Below are 18851 nucleotides of genomic sequence, written 5' to 3' on the forward strand. Positions count from 1 at the left end.
GAAGCAAGGAAACAGAGTCTGGGTCTGTGCAAAAAAGCAAGCTTGTGCAAATGTACAGTACCTCGTGTTTTGTAACTGCTGGGCAAAGTGTTACGGGAAGAGGGTTGCCCCACCCCACCCCCGGAGATTTTTGTTAAGTAAGTTTTCCAAGGATTTCCTTTAACCTCACAAAAGACTCTATTCATAGCAGAGTATATATTTCAGTGTAGAGAACTCTTGGTACCATAACATGCTTCCTGTGCAGGGGCCCCCAGTCCTGTGAAGAAGGTACAGAGCACATTCAGCCTAGATGGGGAAATCTGTGTAAGTCCAAGAATATCTCAAGAGTGCTTTGGCTCCCATTCTCGGACACAGCACCCAGGGCTCTCCACTCAAGGAAACCTGAAATGTTTATCCAAGAAGCCCGCTTGCCCTTCTGGTGAGGCGGCATTGCAGCACGGCGGAGGCTCCTATAGGACCTGACGGGGAGATCCAGGGTCAGTATCCGACCTGGATAGGCAGAAGGGGGGAGGGCATAATGCCACCGCGCCACCTATCAGAAGACCAATCTAAGCCCGTCTCCCAGATTGGCCAATGGTGGAGGGGCAGGCTTGGACGCTGGGTTGCACTTGGGGGCAGGCTTCACAAAACAGGAAGGCCTCCCTCAAGTCAGAACGTGGTCTGTATTCACCAACACAGAGGGGCAGCTGCTTTTTGTGAAGAGGTTCCTTGGTTCAATCCCTGGCAGCTCCAGGTGGGGCAGGGAATGTCCCCTGTCTGAAATTCTGGAAAGGTGCTGCCAGTTAGTGTAGGCAACAACGAGCTCAAAGGGAGCAGCTTTCTAGGCTCCTGCCGCCCGAGGCATATGTAAACTCCAGCCTCTAATGGTAAAGGGAAACCCACTGGAGAGGCCTGCTATTATTATTATTATTATTATTATTATTATTATTATTATTATTATTATTAATATTACCCAGTCCATCTGGCTGGGTTTCCTCAGCCACTCTGGGCGGCTCCAGACATAATATTAATAATAATAATTTTAAAAAACAATAAAACATCAAACATTAAAAGCTTCCCTAAACAGGGCTGCCTTCAGATGTTTTCTAAAAGGCAGATAGTTGTTTATTTCCTTGACATCTGATGGGAGGACATTCCTCAGGGTGGGGGCCACTACCAAGAAGGCCCTCTGCCCGTTTCCCTGTAACCTCGTTTCTCGCAGTGAGGTAACCGCCAGAAAGCCCTCAGAGCTGGACCTGAGTGTTCGGGCTGAGCGATGGGGGTGGAGACATTCCTTCAGGTATACTGGGCCGAGACCATTCAGGGCTTTAACGGTCAGCACCAACACTTTGAATTGTGCTCGGAAACGTACTGGGAGCCAATGTAGGTCTCTCAGGACCGGTGTTATATGGTCTGGGCGGCCACTCCCAGTCACCAGTCTAGCTGCCGTATTATGGGGTATCCACATTCTGAGGGTTCGTTCACACTCTGCTCGTTCCATGCTTAGAAAGTGCAGGTCCAAGCACTTTTCTCGTGCTTTCTAGGCATGGGACTCCCACTACATTCCCTGGGAAATCCCTCTCCTTACCCCTGAATCAAAGCAAATGTTAATCCACAGAAAACCCACACAGAATCACATCACTGCACAGTTGGAAAGGGACCGTGAGGGTCACCAAGTCCAACCCCTTGCAATTTAGTCATCTTTTGCCCCAGTGTGACTTGGCCGAAACAACAACAACAAAAGGTATCTCAAGCAATATGCGTATAGTTACCTGAAACACTATAATCATGGTCAAAAATAAATAGACTGCAGCTTTAAGTGGAGGCAAATAGTTTCCTCTGGGATCCGGGACAACAAAGACAGGCTTCTTTTTGTCACCATATTGCCAAACCCAGATTCCATGACCTGTAGGACAGGTGGGAGAGAAAGAAATAGAAAATTAAACATAAGAGCGACAAAGTTGATGGGTTTGCGGAGGATACCCCCCTCCCTGCGCTAAACCCTAATAAACTGTAAGATCTGGGATGTGAAGGGAGAAATACAAGCTGCAGAGGAATTCCTGGGCTAGCCTAACCAAAAAGACCTGGCTAAGCTAGGGCCATTACGAAACAATTCAGGGTCATTGAGGACCATTGGCAAGGCAAGAGAACTTTCCTTCTCCCCTGCCCTGAGGTGTGAAGTACAGAGACTGGGGATTTGGAAGATTGCCAGGGTAACTGGGCGTGATGCCACAGGTAGAGTTTGGGGCCTGGAGCAAGAAGTGGTGGAAACAAGAAAGAAGACACAAGTCAGATATCCATCTTGGGGCAGGCTGGCTGAAGGCAGGCTGGGATGCCTTGGACTCCAGCCCTCCATTGCTGTGGGGAACAAGACTCCCTTGAGATGACCATTTTGTAAGATCTGGCCTCCCTCCATCTAAACTCAGGTGTAAATCACACTTCTTGAAGCTGCGACAGCCTCTATCCCATCTTCAATTCTCCACAGAAGCACAGACCCTGACTGAGGGCCAAGACCCCTGGAGTCCTGTGCACAGCTTGGCAGGGATCGGGGTAGCCTGTCACAATATTTAGCATATTCCTACCCCCACTCAGAGATAATAGCACTGTGCCCCTTCTTGCCTCGATCCCTCGGTGCAGAACATTTCTCTCTCAGAAACCCCAAATTTTCTGACTGTGTGGCTGTTAAAGAAATGAAACCCTCTGATTTTTGAGGTTCTCAGAACTGAGGACATTGCTTACAAGAAATTGTCTTACCTTCACAAACAAACACACACACCAAAATCAGTCATAGAAGTTGCTGCCCCATACAACTGGGGTATGTGTATGTATGTAATGTGTATGTTCAGTGGCAGAAAATCTGCTTTGTATGCAGAACATCTCAGGTTCAATCCCCAGAATCTCAAGGTATTCAGGTATCTATCTATCTACCTATCTAATGTGGTATACAGTGGTACCTCGGAAATTGAACGGAATCCATTCCGGAAGTCTGTTCAACTTCCAAAATGTTTGGAAACCAAGGCACAGCTTCTGATTGGCTGCAGGAAGCTCTTGCAGCCAATCAGAAGCCACAGAAGCCATGTCAGACATTTGGTTTCCAAAGAACGTTCGCAAACTAGATTTCCAAAGAACGTTCACTTCTAGATTTGTGACATTCGGGAGCCAAAACATTTGACCAGCAAGGTGTTCGACTTCTGAGGTACGAATGTATTCTTTATTTATTTGTAAAATTATGAGGTATATTTTACAATAAAGAAATCTCTGCTCCCAAAGCATCTAATTTTAGTTGAGCAGAGCTGGGTCTCAAACACGAAGTTAGTTATGCCGGCTGCGTTTGTTCCAATACATGAATAAACGAAATTATTTATCTGTATTTATTTTCATTGTTATTCATTCCCTGCCTTTCAAAAAAATTTTTTTACACCTTATAGCTAAAAATTGTGGGGACTTACCAACGGCTGAAAACAAGCACATCACAATAAGAATGAGGACACACCAAAGGACATCGACATTCATTTGTCTTTCGAGCTTGCTTCGCTTGTAACGCGGCCCGCTGTTATTGAGAAAGGCTTTCGTCTCGTGTCCTGCCGAAAGGAAGTTGAATGCCATGATGGTGTATACACAATCATTTTGGGGGTGATCAAAAGGAACGAAGTGTAAAAACACAAGGTAAAGGGTAGCAGCTGCCTCTTACCGGCATAGATGACTATTCCTGAGACCTCTTCTGTATTTCTAATTGTACATCCCCGCAACAAAAGGTTTTCTTTACTCAGCGCAACCTTTTTGCCACTTCTATGCACACTGCAAAAGCACAAGAGATATCAGCTTATGTATACGTTTCATAACTGCGGCAGAGGACTTGTTTCATTCCTTACCAACCTATAGAAGGCAGGAAAATCAACCCTAGCATCTTTATACAGTGGTGCCCCGCAAGACGAACGCCTCGCAAGACGAAAAACCCGCTAGACGAAAGGGTTTTCCGTTTTGGAGGCGCTTCATAAAACGAATTCCCCTATGGGGTTGCTTCGCAAGACGAAAAAAATCTTGCATCCCCCCGCGGGGTTTTTCCGCTTTTTTCGCCCTTTTCTTAAGCCGCTAAGCCGCTTATCAGCTGTTCTGCTGATAAGCCGCTTATCAGCTGTTCTGCTGATAAGCCGCTTAACAGCTGATCGCTGGAAGCCGCTTGACAGCTGTAGCGCTAATCCGCTAAGCTGTCAATGGGCTTGCTTCGCAAGACGAAGAAACCGCTATACGAAGAGCCTCACGGAACGGATTAATTTCGTCTTGCGAGGCACCACTGTAATCAGTTTACAAACAATAACCGGGGATTTTCCATTTCATCTCTTGCCTGTTGTCCTTCAATGGAATTTCACAAAGCTTTCACATGGAAGTCAGTAAAATTTAAGGTTTGAAAATGAAGAGAAGTTACTGCTTTTTAACAACTTTTACCATAATTCCTACGGAAGAGTTTGCAATACAACTATATTTCTCTAGGAAGTCATTTATATATTGACTTTTGGCCCTTTAGAAAGCTCCCAATGTTTACAACCTTAAAACAGACAACTCGAATAAGTAAATGAACTATAAAAAGAGCAGTTGGAAATTAAAGTAAATAAAATAAATAAGTAAATAAATAAAATGTGGAAGAGATGCACCTTAACCATCTAGTTCAAGAGCATCAATGAAGAGGCTTATTATTATTAAGATTTCTTACCAGCCCTTCATCATAAAGTCCTTAGGCAGGTTGCAGCAATGTAAAAATATAATATTAAGATCAGTTAAAACAATTTACAATCAGAATAACAGAGTGGGGCCAGCAAAGGACAAAAGCTATACAATGAAGCTGCCAAATGCATTTCAGTGGAGAGGAAATTGCACAGCTTAGAGGCCACTGCAGAGAATGCCCTGATCTGGGCCACCACCTCTCAAATTTCTGAGGGTAGCAGAGCTCCCAAAGGGGTATTCTTTGCCAATTTTCACACCCAAGACAGTCCACGGGGAAAGAAAGGATCTCTCAGATATTTGAGAGGCAGTCCCATGGGCAGGTGCCTCAACTGAGAAGGCCCTGCATGAAAAGGGTCATTTTCCCTCACAAAAAGCAACAACCCCTTAACGACAATCTCCAATTCAATAAAGTATTCCCATTTTACAGGAAAGGGGGACTGAGGCAAAGGAACAACTATCCTGATCCAGAGATAAATATGGCATTAAATGCACAGAGCTAGAAACAAAATTCTCCAATTAGAGTCTGCTTTTTGGCTCTGACAAAGTTAATTGTCCATTGGGGGTGGGAAAAGAAGACATTTGGAATCAAGTCTTCCTATACCTTTCTCAAACAAGGTGATAATCAGTTGAATACACTTTTGTTGTTGTTGTTGTTTAGTCGTTTAGTCATGTCCGACTCTTCATGACCCCATGGACCAGAGCACGCCAGGCACTCCTGTCTTCCACTGCCTCCTGCAGTTTGGTCAAACTCATGCTGGTAGCTTCAAGAACACCATCCAACCATCTCGTCCTCTGTTGTCCCTTTCTCCTTGTGCCCTCCATCTTTCCTAACATCAGGGTCTTTTCCAGGGAGTCTTCTCTTCTCATGAGGTGGCCAAAATATTGGAGCCTCAGCTTCATGATTTGTCCTTCCAGTGAGCACTCAGGGCTGATTTCCTTAAGGACGGATAGGTTTGATCTTCTTGCAGTCCACGGGACTCTCAAGAGTCTCCTCCAGCACCATAATTCAAAAGCATCAATTCTTTGGTGACCAGCCTTCTTTATGGTCCAGCTCTCACTTCCATACATCACTACTGGGAAAACCATAGCTTTTACTATACGGACCTTTGTCGGCAAGGTGATGTCTCTGCTTTTTAAGATGCTGTCTAGGTTTGTCATTGCTTTTCTCCCAAGAAGCAGGCGTCTTTTAATTTCGTGACTGCTGTCAACATCTGCAGTGATTATGGAGCCCAGGAAAGTAGAGTCTTCCACTGCCTCCATTTCTTCCCCTTCTATTTGCCAGGAGGTGATGGGACCAGTGGCCATGATCTTAGTTTTTTTGATGTTGAGTGTCAGACCATATTTTGCACTCTCTCCTTTCACCCTCATTAAGCACTTAGTGTGCAGCAATTTCAACAACTAGTATTGTATGAGCGCCATGCCTGGGACTAAAAGGCACATTGGTGACTCTTACTGGAATGGAGCAAGTGATTTGAGTCTGTGGCTGAGAGGCTAACATACACACCAGTGCAGCACTCTTCTCACTGAATCGCAAGGAGTTGGGACGTGAAATAATACAGAAACGGACTGCAGTGCATCTTATTATTATTAATCATTGCCTAGATCATGAAGCATTTATATAGCCCTTCAGGGTGCTCAAAGTCCTAGGCTGCGCAATCTCATTGTAATCCTTTCTGTAGACATATAGGGTAAGTCAGCTATTGTGCACTTTAATGCTTTCTGCCTGGCAATACCTTCCCGATCACCATCTCTACTAGGCAAAATGATAAAAGGCACTCTGACACTAGGGAGACTAACTCAATACATCACAGAATGGGGTTTCATGAGTCGACTCGTGTTGAATGTAGCAGTTCATAAACCTGCCGGTTGCAAAGAACCCAAAGCCCTGTGGTTGTATTTATGGTTTTTCTTTATTTATGTAACATTCTAAGTATCTATGGAGCTTTACAGAAATAACAACAGCTAAAAGGATAGGTTCCTGTCTCCAAGTAGCTTGCAACGGAAATTGCCAAGAGTGAAACAGAAAACAGAGTGGGAGGAGACACTCGTGTGGACCGACACGGACTTACCCTTCCTAGCTCCATAGTACGGCATCTGCCGTGCTCTATGTGGGGCTACTTTTGAAGGTGAACAGGAAATGACAACTAATCCAGAATGCAGCTGCCAGACTGGTGACTGGGAGCGGCTGCCATAGCACCGTTCTTAAAGGATCTACGTTAACTCCCAATACGTTTCTGAGCACAATTCAAGGTGTTAGTGCTGACCTTTAAAGCCCTAAATGGTTTTGGCCCTGTATACCTGAAGGAGCGTTTCCACCCCCATCATTCAGCCCGGACACTAAGGTCCAGCTCCAAGGGCCTTAGGTGGTTCCCTCATTGTGAGAAGTGAGGTTACAGGGAACCAGGTTGAGGGCCTTCTCGGTGGTGGCGCCCGCCCTGTGGAACGCCCTCCCATCAGATGTCAAGGAAATAAACAACTATCTGACTTTTAGAAGACATCTGAAGGCAGCCCTGTTTAGGGAAGTTTTTAATGTTTGCTATCTTACTGAACCGTCTTCCCCTGAGGGTTCCCTGGGGGGGGGGGGGTGTCCTCAGCTGGTCCCTCCTACCATTCCTCTACACAGTCAGTCTATGAAAGACCCCACTGTCTGACTCAGTATAAGGCAGCTTCCTATGTCCCTAATAGTCTGCTATGGGTATTTGATATGACATAGTGATTACAGGGCACAAGGAAAGCCTTGAGATCATGGCAGGCATAGGAACCGCCTATGACTCAAAATGATGTTTATGGAAGTCTAAACATATCATTTCCTAAAATCTCACCATGGCTAACGGAACAGAAGAGGTAGGCTGCTGGTTGTGACCCCTTTGTCCCGAATGCTTGACTGGCACTGTTGGCAGTTTGCCCCTATGCCTCTGCTTCTGAGTGCAGAGATGGCAGATATCACAGTACAACACACTGATGACACCTGCTATTTGCCAGGTAAGTTACACAAGCGAAAAGGAAAAAAGCAATAAAATGGGGGAACTGATCACAATCACTTTCAAACCATTCATTTGACTTTGCAATTGCCAGTTGCATTTATTTATGTTCATTAATACTACTACTACTAATAATAATATTTTAAATTGAAGGGAACCTTACTGAGCAGTAGAGAAATTATCCCTAAGAAAGGAAACATTTCTCCCATAATGAATTGATACCCTCTCTCAAGGAGGATACAATTCTGCGTTTGGGCTCTGGAAACGAGTGATTTAATCATTGAAAAGACACGGCAGGTGAGTTTGTGATGGATGCCTTGATCATGTGGTGACAGGCCTACCAGGTTCAAAAGAAACACAGGTAGGTTGTTAAATAGTAAGTCGTGATGGAGGAGTGAGTGGTTATGATGCAGGCCAGAATTTGATGACATTGGGAAACGTAGTTGGGACACACTGGTAAAAAAATTCTAGGTTGTTAGGTGTGTTATTAAAATCCAAGCTCTTAAAGCCATCCGCATGCATGAGACAATGGAGTTTCTAGGAAGAAGGATTTGCTGGGCAATGGAAACATTTTGGAACAACACAAACCTGTACTAGACAGACAATGTCACTTGAATGCAGTAGAACCAGATTGCTAGGGTTTAATATCACAAATGCTGCAAACAGGAACATTCTGTTCAGTATGACTCAGGGTGAGGGTATCAGTGTTTCAGGTCTACAAAGCGGTAATGGTGGTAAACATGGCACAGTTCACACATCACAGTAAACCATAGCTAATGGTATCCCATGAATACATCTTTCTGGGCTGCTGTCTCCTCCCACTACTAAGGTAAGGTAAATGATCCCAGACGGATAAGTCCGGTCAAAGGCGACTATGGGGTTGCAGTGCTCATCTCGCTTTCAGGCCGAGGGAGCCGGAATTTGTCCACAGACAGCTTTCCGGGTCATGTGGCCAGCATGACTTAACCGCTTCTGGAGCAACAGAATACTGTGATGGAAACCAGAGTTCACGGAAACGCCATTTACCTTCCCACCACAGCGGTATCTATTTATCTACTTGCACTGGTGTGCTTTTGAACTGCTAGGTTGGTAGGAGCTGGGACAGAGCAACAGGAGTCCACTCCGTCACAGGGATTCAAACCGCCAACCATCTGACTGGCAACCCCTGAGGCTCAGTGGTTTAGGCCACAGCCCCACCCGTGTCCCTTTCTCACTAGTGTATGGAGGGAACAAACCATGATCTGGTAAGCCAAGAACAAACCTTGGTTTCAGACTGTGGTTTGAGGGAAACAAATTAGGATCCCTGGTTCATATGTGCTGCTAAGCCAGGGGTCATGCTTTCTTTTTTCCCCAGGATGACTAGAGGGGAACAAAGTGGCCGTGATAAACTTCTGTGACCATATAATGCAGTTTGTATTTTATTGGTAAACTGTTATCTGTGGTTCACTGTGACATATGAACAAGGCCAGAAACAAATGGCAGCAGTTTAAAAAAACGGAGGAAAATGCACACAAACAGAAAATGTGGAGAGGAAACAGACATACCGTTGATGTTATCAGAAAGATAGAGGAAAAGCAAAAATCTGTGGGATACAGTTATTTTGGAATATAGATTGTATAGAAATAATTGTAAAGGGCCGATTGGGGAAGATTTGCTTTTGTCTGCCGAAGAAGGAAATTAGGAAAACTGATGTAAGAGTCACTGTGGGTGGAAATACTGAGCCAAAATGTAGTTTAGTAGCAGGGTCATACTATCTTCCCTGACAAAAACTGACCATGGTCTTGAGATGGGAAAAAGGAATTGGGAGAAGCAGAGGAAGAAGAAAGTGTTATAATAACGGGTAACTTCTGTTTTTCTCACATTGTGTGGGTAAAGCTATGTTTAGGCAATGACAAAGAAACAAAACTTCTAAATACGATAAATGGCTACCTCTTGGAAATGACAGATGGAAAGAAGAGACAACACTTGATTTAATCCTGAATGGAGACCAAGGCTTTGTGTGGGACATTCTATGGGCGTGGGATATACGTTTCCTGTCTTACTCCGTATTTCAATTATTCTTTTACTTATTTATTGTAAGCTGCCCAGAGAATTTTATAACGCCATAATTAAGTAACTAAAATGTTAAGTACTGATGGGAAAGTGACCAAATGCCACCGAATTCAATATGTCTTGCAAGCAGAAAGTTGCCCAGAGAGTCGAGGAGAATAAATTCCAAGAACGGAAACTTTTTATCAAAAATTGCTCCCCACAAGATCGTGCTTGAACTGACCCACAATATATCAAACATATTCAGAAAGAATGGCCATCACTTAGTGTTAGAGCAACTGCTTCCCACACAAAAAGTCACAGGTTCAATCCCCAGTAACTCCTGGGAAAGATAAACCAACCCATTTAAATAAATACAAATAAACTCCACTATCCACTCTAACAGCTCAAAACCAAGCAAGAAGCTGTCTCCTGTGGCAACTCTGGGAGCAGAGAGGGTGCTAGATATGAGGGACCCTTGATTTTATCCAGTATGGCTGCTCTAATGTTAAGAATATAACAGAGGTCTGATTTTTGACACAGGACTAAAATAGTCTATGGAAAGATGGATGCTAAGCCTCACCCAAGAAATTAAACAGCTTTTCTCCATTCTCTCTGCTGATGTCAGATAATCAGATGAACAGGAGTTCCAATCCCCTCTTAACAGGTTTTCCATGTACATTTGTATTTTTTAAAAAAAAAATCTTCCCAAAATGGTTTTGGCTTTGCTTCATAATTTAGCACCCTCACTGTAGCTCTTGTTTAATTCATCCAGCGGCCTCAGGTTCCGTTTCCACCAACTACTGAAACACTTTCAAGTTTTAAGCCTTCCCCAAATGCGACTCGTATCCTTTTGTGCTTTTTCCTGAGCCGCTGATGGGTACGAAGATGTAGCGAAAAACAAAAGTCACGCCATCAGTCACATGTTCACTACCCCCGTCAAATTCATTTCCATCACTTCCCTCTCCTCCCATAAACGATTCATAAGACTTGCGAACTTCACTATGCAAGGGTTTGACAGTGCAAGCCCATACGTGTCTATTCGGAAGTTAAGTCCTATTAAGCTCGACGGGCCTTACTCCCAGGTAAGCGTGCAGAAGATTGCAGTCTAAACCTGCAGGGCAATCCTTAACTGTAGATGGAATCGCAAGGATATACTCACATGAAGCCTCGAAACCTGCTTAAGTCGTTATTCGGCTCCTCGCATTCAATTAGGCTAGTAAACTTCAACGGGTCAAATTCAGAGTCCTGGAGCAAAGGAAATAACAGAAGCAAGCCGTTAGCAAAAAGCTTAACATGCACAATTTGTTTTAGGGACGGTGCCATCTGCCCGCCCATTGGACCAGACAAACCTTTGGTTTGATCCAGCATAGCTGCTCTTCATTATGATCCTCTGATATTTATACCGCTTTCCCATATTACCCATCACAATAAAGGCAAGCGACTTATCCATAAAATATCATATTGATTCTATAAATAACCTGTTTGGGATTAACCAGTAAAGATGGATGGGGGGGACCTGTGGCTCTTTATGATGTTGTCAGGACTCCAACTCCCATCAACCCCCAGCCATCATGGCCGATAGTCAAGGATGATGAGAGTTGTAGTCCAGCAACATCCGGTGGGGAGAGGGGAGAAAGAGGTTGGCACACCTGCTGTAAAAGAAATTGATCTGCAAAGCACCACTTTTTACAGACAAGGTACACAACTTTACCATTTATTTGCTTCTGTCCTTATAAGCGGTGATATGGCTGCATATTTTTTTCCGCAAGCTTCAACGGAGTAAGCAAGGAAGTAAAACCTGTGTGGCTACTTTGCACATTATACAGTAGAAGCACTAACGAGTACCCAATCCTGCTTGCTCCCTGCCGTAAAGCCACACTCAAAATAAAAACAACCGCCACCATTATTTCTGGTTTCTGAAAAATGTCCCGGCAGGCTGAAAACGTTTAAGATTATCGCTGGCAGGTTTCAAGTTCAAGCAAAAAGACAAAGTGCAATCTGGAAGAATATAAATCAATACGTTGTCAATTATGGGAATGTTAATACAAGCTTTCTGAAAATATAATCAGGGTTTCTTAATTGCTTCATGCTAGCTCAGATAAATTAATCCTGTACAGTAAATTAGGCACATACAGTAGGTTGCTTCTTACCTAATTAACATTTAAAATTCTCCTTGATTCCCTAACTAATTAGGCTCAAGCTGGCATTGGCACCGTCTGCATATCCCGAACACTTACCCGTTATTATAAGGTTTTATCATTGGACTTTCACGGCAGAGCAAATACCTCTTTTGTTTAAACATGGAGATTTAAATACTCCATTCTTTCGGCAGCAATCATGCTAATTAAGAGCCTTTCTGCATGATCAGGTTTCTTTCTACGTGCTGGTGGGGCGGGCAGGCGGAAGGTTTGCCCACAGAAAATGTTCAGTTGTTTTCAACTTTGTTCCACACAGTTCTGATGGTTACTCTGAAGGTTGCACTTCTATTAAGAGAAAATTCCAAGAGGGCCAAAGCATAACATTTGTTATGTGGGGAAACGTGCTATTTCCCATAGATAAGGCATTATTTGGTCTTGAAAATGATGGACTTGCAAAACAGCTGTCTTCTGACTCAGATTCCTTTGTATATCCTTTGTATATTTGTTCATTCATGGTTCAATTCTGTTGTCTTCTGGTATTAATCAGTAAATATTTTTTTTTTGCAAGTTTCTCATAGTTTTACATGTGATGAAGCACGATGAATATCACATGTTTTATCTGCATAATTCTACGTATAAATAACAACACTGGTATTGTACAGGGTACAAAACATATATTATTATGTTTGTATTCCATTATCATCCATTTATTAATCACTTTCTAAGCAACCACCTCAAGGTGATTTACACATAGTTTTATGCACTTCCAAGACTGAATGTGTATGTGTTTTTACATGCACAAACAGCCAAGAACTACACTGCTACATTTGGAGAACTGTGAAGGCCACTGAACTACAAAAATCAAGATCGTAAACTTAAAGTACAGATCTGGCCAATTTGGTATCCCTTGTAATTGCTGTGAGGGTGCAGTTACGCAATTATCATGGATGTCTATTTGATAGTATTTCTCGCATCAATACTGATGGTGGGGATACAGTTTCTTCCTGAATTTCCGCATCATTTTCTGCATCTTTCAAGTTATGGTTGGTTCATGTGCCTGTTTGAGTCCAAAGTTTTCTGAATGACTTGAAAAAAAGCAAGCTGTTGTCTTTTGAACTGCGCCTGGGTGTAATTTGCACAATGTCTTTGCACTTTTTGGCTAACAGCCTGAGCTCCTCAGAATCATAGAATTGTAGAGTTGGAAGGGTCTCAGAGGGTCATCTGGTCCAACCCCCACAGGAATCCTAACTAAAGTATTCATGTCAGATGGTCATCTAGCTTCTGCTTAAAAACCTCCTATGAAGGTAAGTCCTCCACATCCCAAGGGAGTCTGTTCCACTGTTGAACAGTTCTTATGGCCAGAAAGTTCTTCCTGGCGTTATGCTGGAATCTCCGTTCTTGTAACTTGAATCGACTGGTTTGTGTCCTACCTTTTGGAGCAGCCGGAAACAAGCTTACTTGGAGGAAGGGTGGAAATAAAAGTGTATAGATATGCATCTGTATGTGTGTGTGCATGGCTATATAGATGTACAATTAGGTAAAGGTAAAGGGACCCCTGACCATTAGGTCCAGTCGTGACCGACTCTGGGGTTGCGGCGCTCATCTCGCTTTACTGGCCGAGGGAGCCGGCGTACAGCTTCCGGGTCATGTGGCCAGCATGACTAAGACGCTTCTGGCAAACCAGAGCAGCACACAGAAACACCGTTTACCTTCCCGCAGGAGTGGTACCTATTTATCTACCTGCACTTTGACGTGCTTTTGAACTGCTAGGTTGGCAGGAGCAGGGACCCAGCAACGGGAGCTCACCCCGCCGTGGGGATTTGAACTCCCGACTTTCTGATCGGCAAGTCCTAGGCTCTGTGGTTTAACCCACAGCGCCACCCACGTCCCTTATGTATAATTAGGTGCTTATAATTATCCCCCAAATTATTTGGAAACATTCCTATCAGCAACACCCCCCTTTTTTTGCATGCAGTTAACACAAGAACATTGACACGGCAAGGCTCCTTGCTGCAGTATGATGACAAACAAAGCAGAGCATCACTCTGATCAGTGTGAAGTTGCATTTGTGCTTGCAAGGCAGCAAGCACTGGCTAATGTACTTGCTCACTCATTGATGAATAAGAACCCCCCTGTCAAAACAGTGTCAGCATTCTGTATCCGAATGGTAGGCAAAGAGCGCTTTCATTTCTCGAAGAAAGGTGGAAATCCAATTTCAGTCGTTTGGGAGGGAGCTCCTTTCTCCCTTTCCTGGACTCCCCCTGTAATTGGATTCTCTCACCCTCAGATGGCCTCGTGGATGCATTTTAACGTAATTTATAACAGATCGCAACCACGTAATCAACAGAACTGAAGGCCTTTCATTCCCAGATGAGCTGATGTATGACAATTACGCAGCAAAGAGAGAGAGAACATTTTACAATGCCGATAAGTGAGCCCCACGTAATTGCTTTCCTTGGGCCTTGACAGTTTTCTTTTGCAAGGAAGACTTCGTCTCTAGATAGCACACTGATATAAATATATATGTATATAAGAGAGTTGCCCTTTGTTGGCATGTGTTCCTGGGAGAAAGGATGCGCAGCACCTCCGAAGCTCACAACTGGCGTCGAACATAATATATCTATCAGGCGCCGGGATCAGTCTCTTGTTTGCTGAGTTCAGCAACCGCAATGAGCCTTCTGTTTAATTAGACTGGCCTTCCGAAGGAGGACTCTCTGCTCTCTCAGGGGTATCCTCTAAAACATTTGTCAAAAGTATTAGGACATTACTTGCCCCTCTCCTTTTACAAAAAGTGCTGAACGAAAAGCTGAGATGAGATAAAGTAGTTGCTGCTAACTCAGGCACTTCCTCGCCCTCCACGGTAATAGAGATTATAAAAACCTTCGCCCTTCCCTACAACTAAGAAGAAGCAGGTACAAAGCTACCTTTTTCTCTTTTCACTAAGCAAATAGGATTATGTATAAATGTTAACTCAGTGGGACTGGGAATTCCTTTAAAAAGAGAGAGAGAGAGAGAGAGAGAGAGAGAGAGAGAGAGAGAATAATCCTCTGCCACACCTGTGAAAATAAATTCTCAAATGCTCCGATCCAGATGTCCTGTGCATTCAGCATTCATTCTGATCGCTTGGTTGCACCAATGTCATCTTCCCAGTACATTTCCCCAACACTTTCTTTATCGCAAAATAATAATAATAATCTGATCTTAAGTGGGAGTGCTTTTGGTGCACAAGACCTTCAAGTCAAGTTTGAACGTGAAACCTAAATTTGGTGGTGTGTGATTGAATTCCACCTTACAGGCAGGGGGGGGGCACCATCCAATTTTACAAGGAGGGGGTTGGGCCCCCTCAATATTGTGCAGCCTGTGGTGGGCTCCACTGGGCCTACCTGCAGCTACGACAGATCCCACCAGGCCTTCCTAAGGCTGCGACAGGCCCTGGCGGGCCTACCTGTGCCACAGTGGGCCCTGTCAGGACTCCTTCCACTGCATGACATCACACACGTGTCACATGCATGACATCACACACACACACACACACACACACACACACACTGGGCCTCCCTAAAGTTGGGTGGAACCTGGCCCGTTTGCCACCCTAAAATGGGTACAGTCTAGAAGTGCCCACAGCAGTTTGCAGACCTGTGCAGCCAAGCAGCAATTTTTTTCTCTTCAAGTAACAATGCATTGAATTTAGATTTCCTGGAGATACTTTGGAATCTCAATGGAAAGATTCCTATGGTGATAGTTACGCAGTGTGGCCAAATAGTTAAAGCTGCTATGATCTAGGTCAGGCATCCCCAAACCTGGCCCTTCAGATGTGTTGGGACTACAATTCCCATCATCCCTGACCACTGGTCCTGTTAGCTAGGGATGATGGGAGTTGTAGTCCAAAATCAGCTGGACGGCAGAGTTTGGGGATGCCTGATCTAGGTGGCAATGTGGGTTTAGTAGGAAGAATGTCAGACTTGAACTATGATGGGGAACCAAGTTCAGATTCCTCCAAACCATAATTTTTTCCTCTTGGTTTGGGTAAGTCACACCCATTGCCATCTATAAAATGGGACTATTTAACAAATTTCTTCACAAGTTTATTCCAGGGATGAGCGAGAGCTGCTGTAAAGTGTCAGACACATTCCAAATCGCTATAGGAAACACAGCTAGTTGGGGGAGAAGGAAGGAGGTTCAGATGTTTCTGGCAAAATCTTGAGTGAAAAGAACATTTCACATTCTTTGCTAATTTGCTTTTGAGCTTTTGGCCTCTCTGTGTAACCATGAAATGATGTTCTTGAATCTACTAGCTCATTAGTTTTCATACAGTTATAACAAGGGATGGAGCATAATTTTGATTCCGTACGTATCTAAATCTCTCAAATGTGCACATTCCAAAACATGAAAACCAAAACACAGCTATCCTTCAAAATTTGCACATATCCAAATGTTGCAATTCTACAATTAACGTTTACAAAAATGCTTATAAATGCAATATAAAAAATGGAATAAAAACACATAAAAATGAAGATGCCAGTGAAAATAATCTACAAACATGCATTATATTATGGGAAACTGCTTGTAAAAATTGTACATTCATTCATGTTGTGTGTATGCTGCTTTTGCACACACACATAAATGCTCGAAGCAGATTACAACAAAGAAAACAAGGCATTTCAAAACCAAACAGTGCGAAAAGAATTTCCTAATAACACGGCAAAACAAAACAGCGAATATAATAACATACAAAAAGCAACATTTCAGATCTATAAATATAACAAGATTATGTAAACAACATCCAACAAAGTAACAAGGAAACTTTTCCTAGAAAAAAACCCTCCCATGTTGCACACATTCCATTAGTTGCAACTGCATATGAAAATGTGTTTGTTAGGAAAAAGTCTCACTATAATGCTTACAAATTTTCGTGCGGATTTCTTTTTAAAATCCAAATACTGCTGCAAAATGTGGGGAGCTGAATTTAAAACGGGGGAAATTGAGATACGATGAGAACTGAAATCGACAGATCTTTCCATCCCTAGGATTTGCAAAGTTGCCACACACACAGAATTGCATGAAGTTCACCAATCAGATCTTCAGCATTAGCATGAAAGTGGGACGGAGTGGACAGATTTTACATATGACTACCACTAACTTCAAATCCTCATTTACCCCCCTTTTCAGTGTAAGCACCTTGTGCCTTCATTCTTAACAGGCAAGATGAAATAGACCAAGACTCTGTCTCTGCATAATCTTATACATGGAACCCCCTTCTGGGGGCTCCTGACTGCTACAAGTCTCCACCCAACGTACTACAACTTCTTGTTGGTTAAATTGTTTATTTACGCTACCACGGCAGCCAGAATTCTGTATACACATAAATGGGGAAAAAATAAGTGCCAACAAAAGAGGAATGGACTTTGAAATTATTGGACTACGTGCAATTGACGGCGAAAACAAGAGACCAAAAAGGAAGAAATGTTTGTGGAAGAGTGGAGACCCTTTTCGGGTTATCTGAGAAAAGATTACAGTTGAATTAAATCACAAGCAGGACTTGAAATATAAGCAAAGGAATAAGAACGGTAAAGGAATGTAATGTAGGATATATCATGGGTATGCAAACTAAGGCCCGGGGGCCGGATGCGGCCCAATCATCTTCTCAATCCGGCCTGTGGACGGTCCAGGAATCAGTGTGTTTTTACATGAGAAGAATGTGTCCTTTTATTTAAAATGCATCTCTGGGTTATTTGTGGGACATAGGAATTCGTTCATTCCCTCCTCCCCCCAAAAAATATAGTCTGCCCCCCCCCAAGGTCTGAAGGACAGTGGACCGGCCCCCTACTTAAAAAGTTTGCTGACCCCTGTATAATGTCATAGGAAAAAACCACTGCATTTATGGGAGTAGGTGAACGATTTGAACAGAAACATCATGGAAGTAAGGATGGGAAGTCAAAATGTTAAGGGAATATTGTACTGAAATGGAAAGGAATTTGTGAAATTGTTTGAAAATCAATAAAAAAACATGGGGGGGGGGAGGAGGAAAGAAAACTGCTTGGCTTTGCCTTGCTTGCCAGTCACACTCCACCCCTATTAGTACTACAGTATAGTAGTACCTTGGTTTTCAAACAGCTTAGTTCTTGAATGTTTTGGCTCCCGAACGCTGGAAACTCGGAAGCGAGTGTTCCGGTTTGCGGACTCTTTTTGGAAGCCAAACGTCCAACAGGGCTTCTGTGGCTTCCGTTTGACTGCAGAAGCTTCCTGCAGCCAATCAGAATCACGCTTTAGTTTCCGAATGTTTTGCAAGTCGAAAGGACTTCCGGAATGGATTCCGTTCGACTCCCAAGGTACGACTGTATTTACAGCAGCCTGCAGAATTCTTAGGGAAGCAAGTCATACAGAAAGTTGTGCATAAGTCCTGCATTCTCTTTTCTGCAGCAAGTGCCCTATAGATGTTGGGTTGCGACTCCCATTTGCCCTCTGCTCTTGGCCATGCAAGCTGGGAGGGCCACCCCTGTGCTAAACATTATCCAGCTCCTCTTGCATTCAAGTCGCAGCAAAGGTTTCCAGCTCTCTCTGCCTAAGCCCGCAAAAGATGGACCCATGTGTTTTCAGTATTACAGGGCAGCTGGCCTGGCCGCCACACCCTCAGTAATTGCTTATGGAATGTTTTATGCGAGCTGGAAATATTTTGTCAGCCACGCCAGGAAGAGCGGCAGGGCTGATCTATTCCCTGCTTGCTCCAGTCAGGTTTCATAAGAATGATTTATAGTGTTTTGAAAACTTTAACCTATACCGGTGGAAAATATTTACATGCCTAGTTCTCTGCAGTATATAAAAATAAAGATATCACAATATTTTCTTAAATACACATACGCACACCCAACTGATTGTGGCAATGCTGTGCAGCTTAAACCCCACTGACTTCACTGGGATTTAAAGAGCTGACAGTGTTCAAGAACGCGTGGCCTCTCTCTGAAGGCTGTTGGAGGGCCTGCCGGTGACCCACAGCAGTGTT

At 43.6% G+C, this 18851-nt stretch overlaps 1 protein-coding gene across 2 annotated transcripts in view; it reads right to left on the reverse strand.

The window, feature by feature from the left end:
- ATP10A (ATPase phospholipid transporting 10A (putative)) overlaps nucleotides 1–18851 on the reverse strand; it is a 146868-nt gene that overhangs the window by 41123 nt on the left and 86894 nt on the right. For both annotated transcript variants that reach the window (XM_081907524.1, XM_081907523.1), the window contains 4 exons: nucleotides 10873–10958; nucleotides 3671–3777; nucleotides 3429–3560; nucleotides 1752–1885 (listed from right to left, as the gene is read on the reverse strand). In XM_081907524.1, the coding sequence (XP_081763650.1) occupies nucleotides 1752–1885; nucleotides 3429–3560; nucleotides 3671–3777; nucleotides 10873–10958 (459 nt within the window). The remainder of the gene's footprint in view (nucleotides 1–1751; nucleotides 1886–3428; nucleotides 3561–3670; nucleotides 3778–10872; nucleotides 10959–18851) is intronic.

This window comes from Podarcis melisellensis, assembly GCF_964234715.1.
Source record: "Podarcis melisellensis genome assembly, chromosome: 4".
Lineage (NCBI taxonomy): Eukaryota > Metazoa > Chordata > Lepidosauria > Squamata > Lacertidae > Podarcis > Podarcis melisellensis.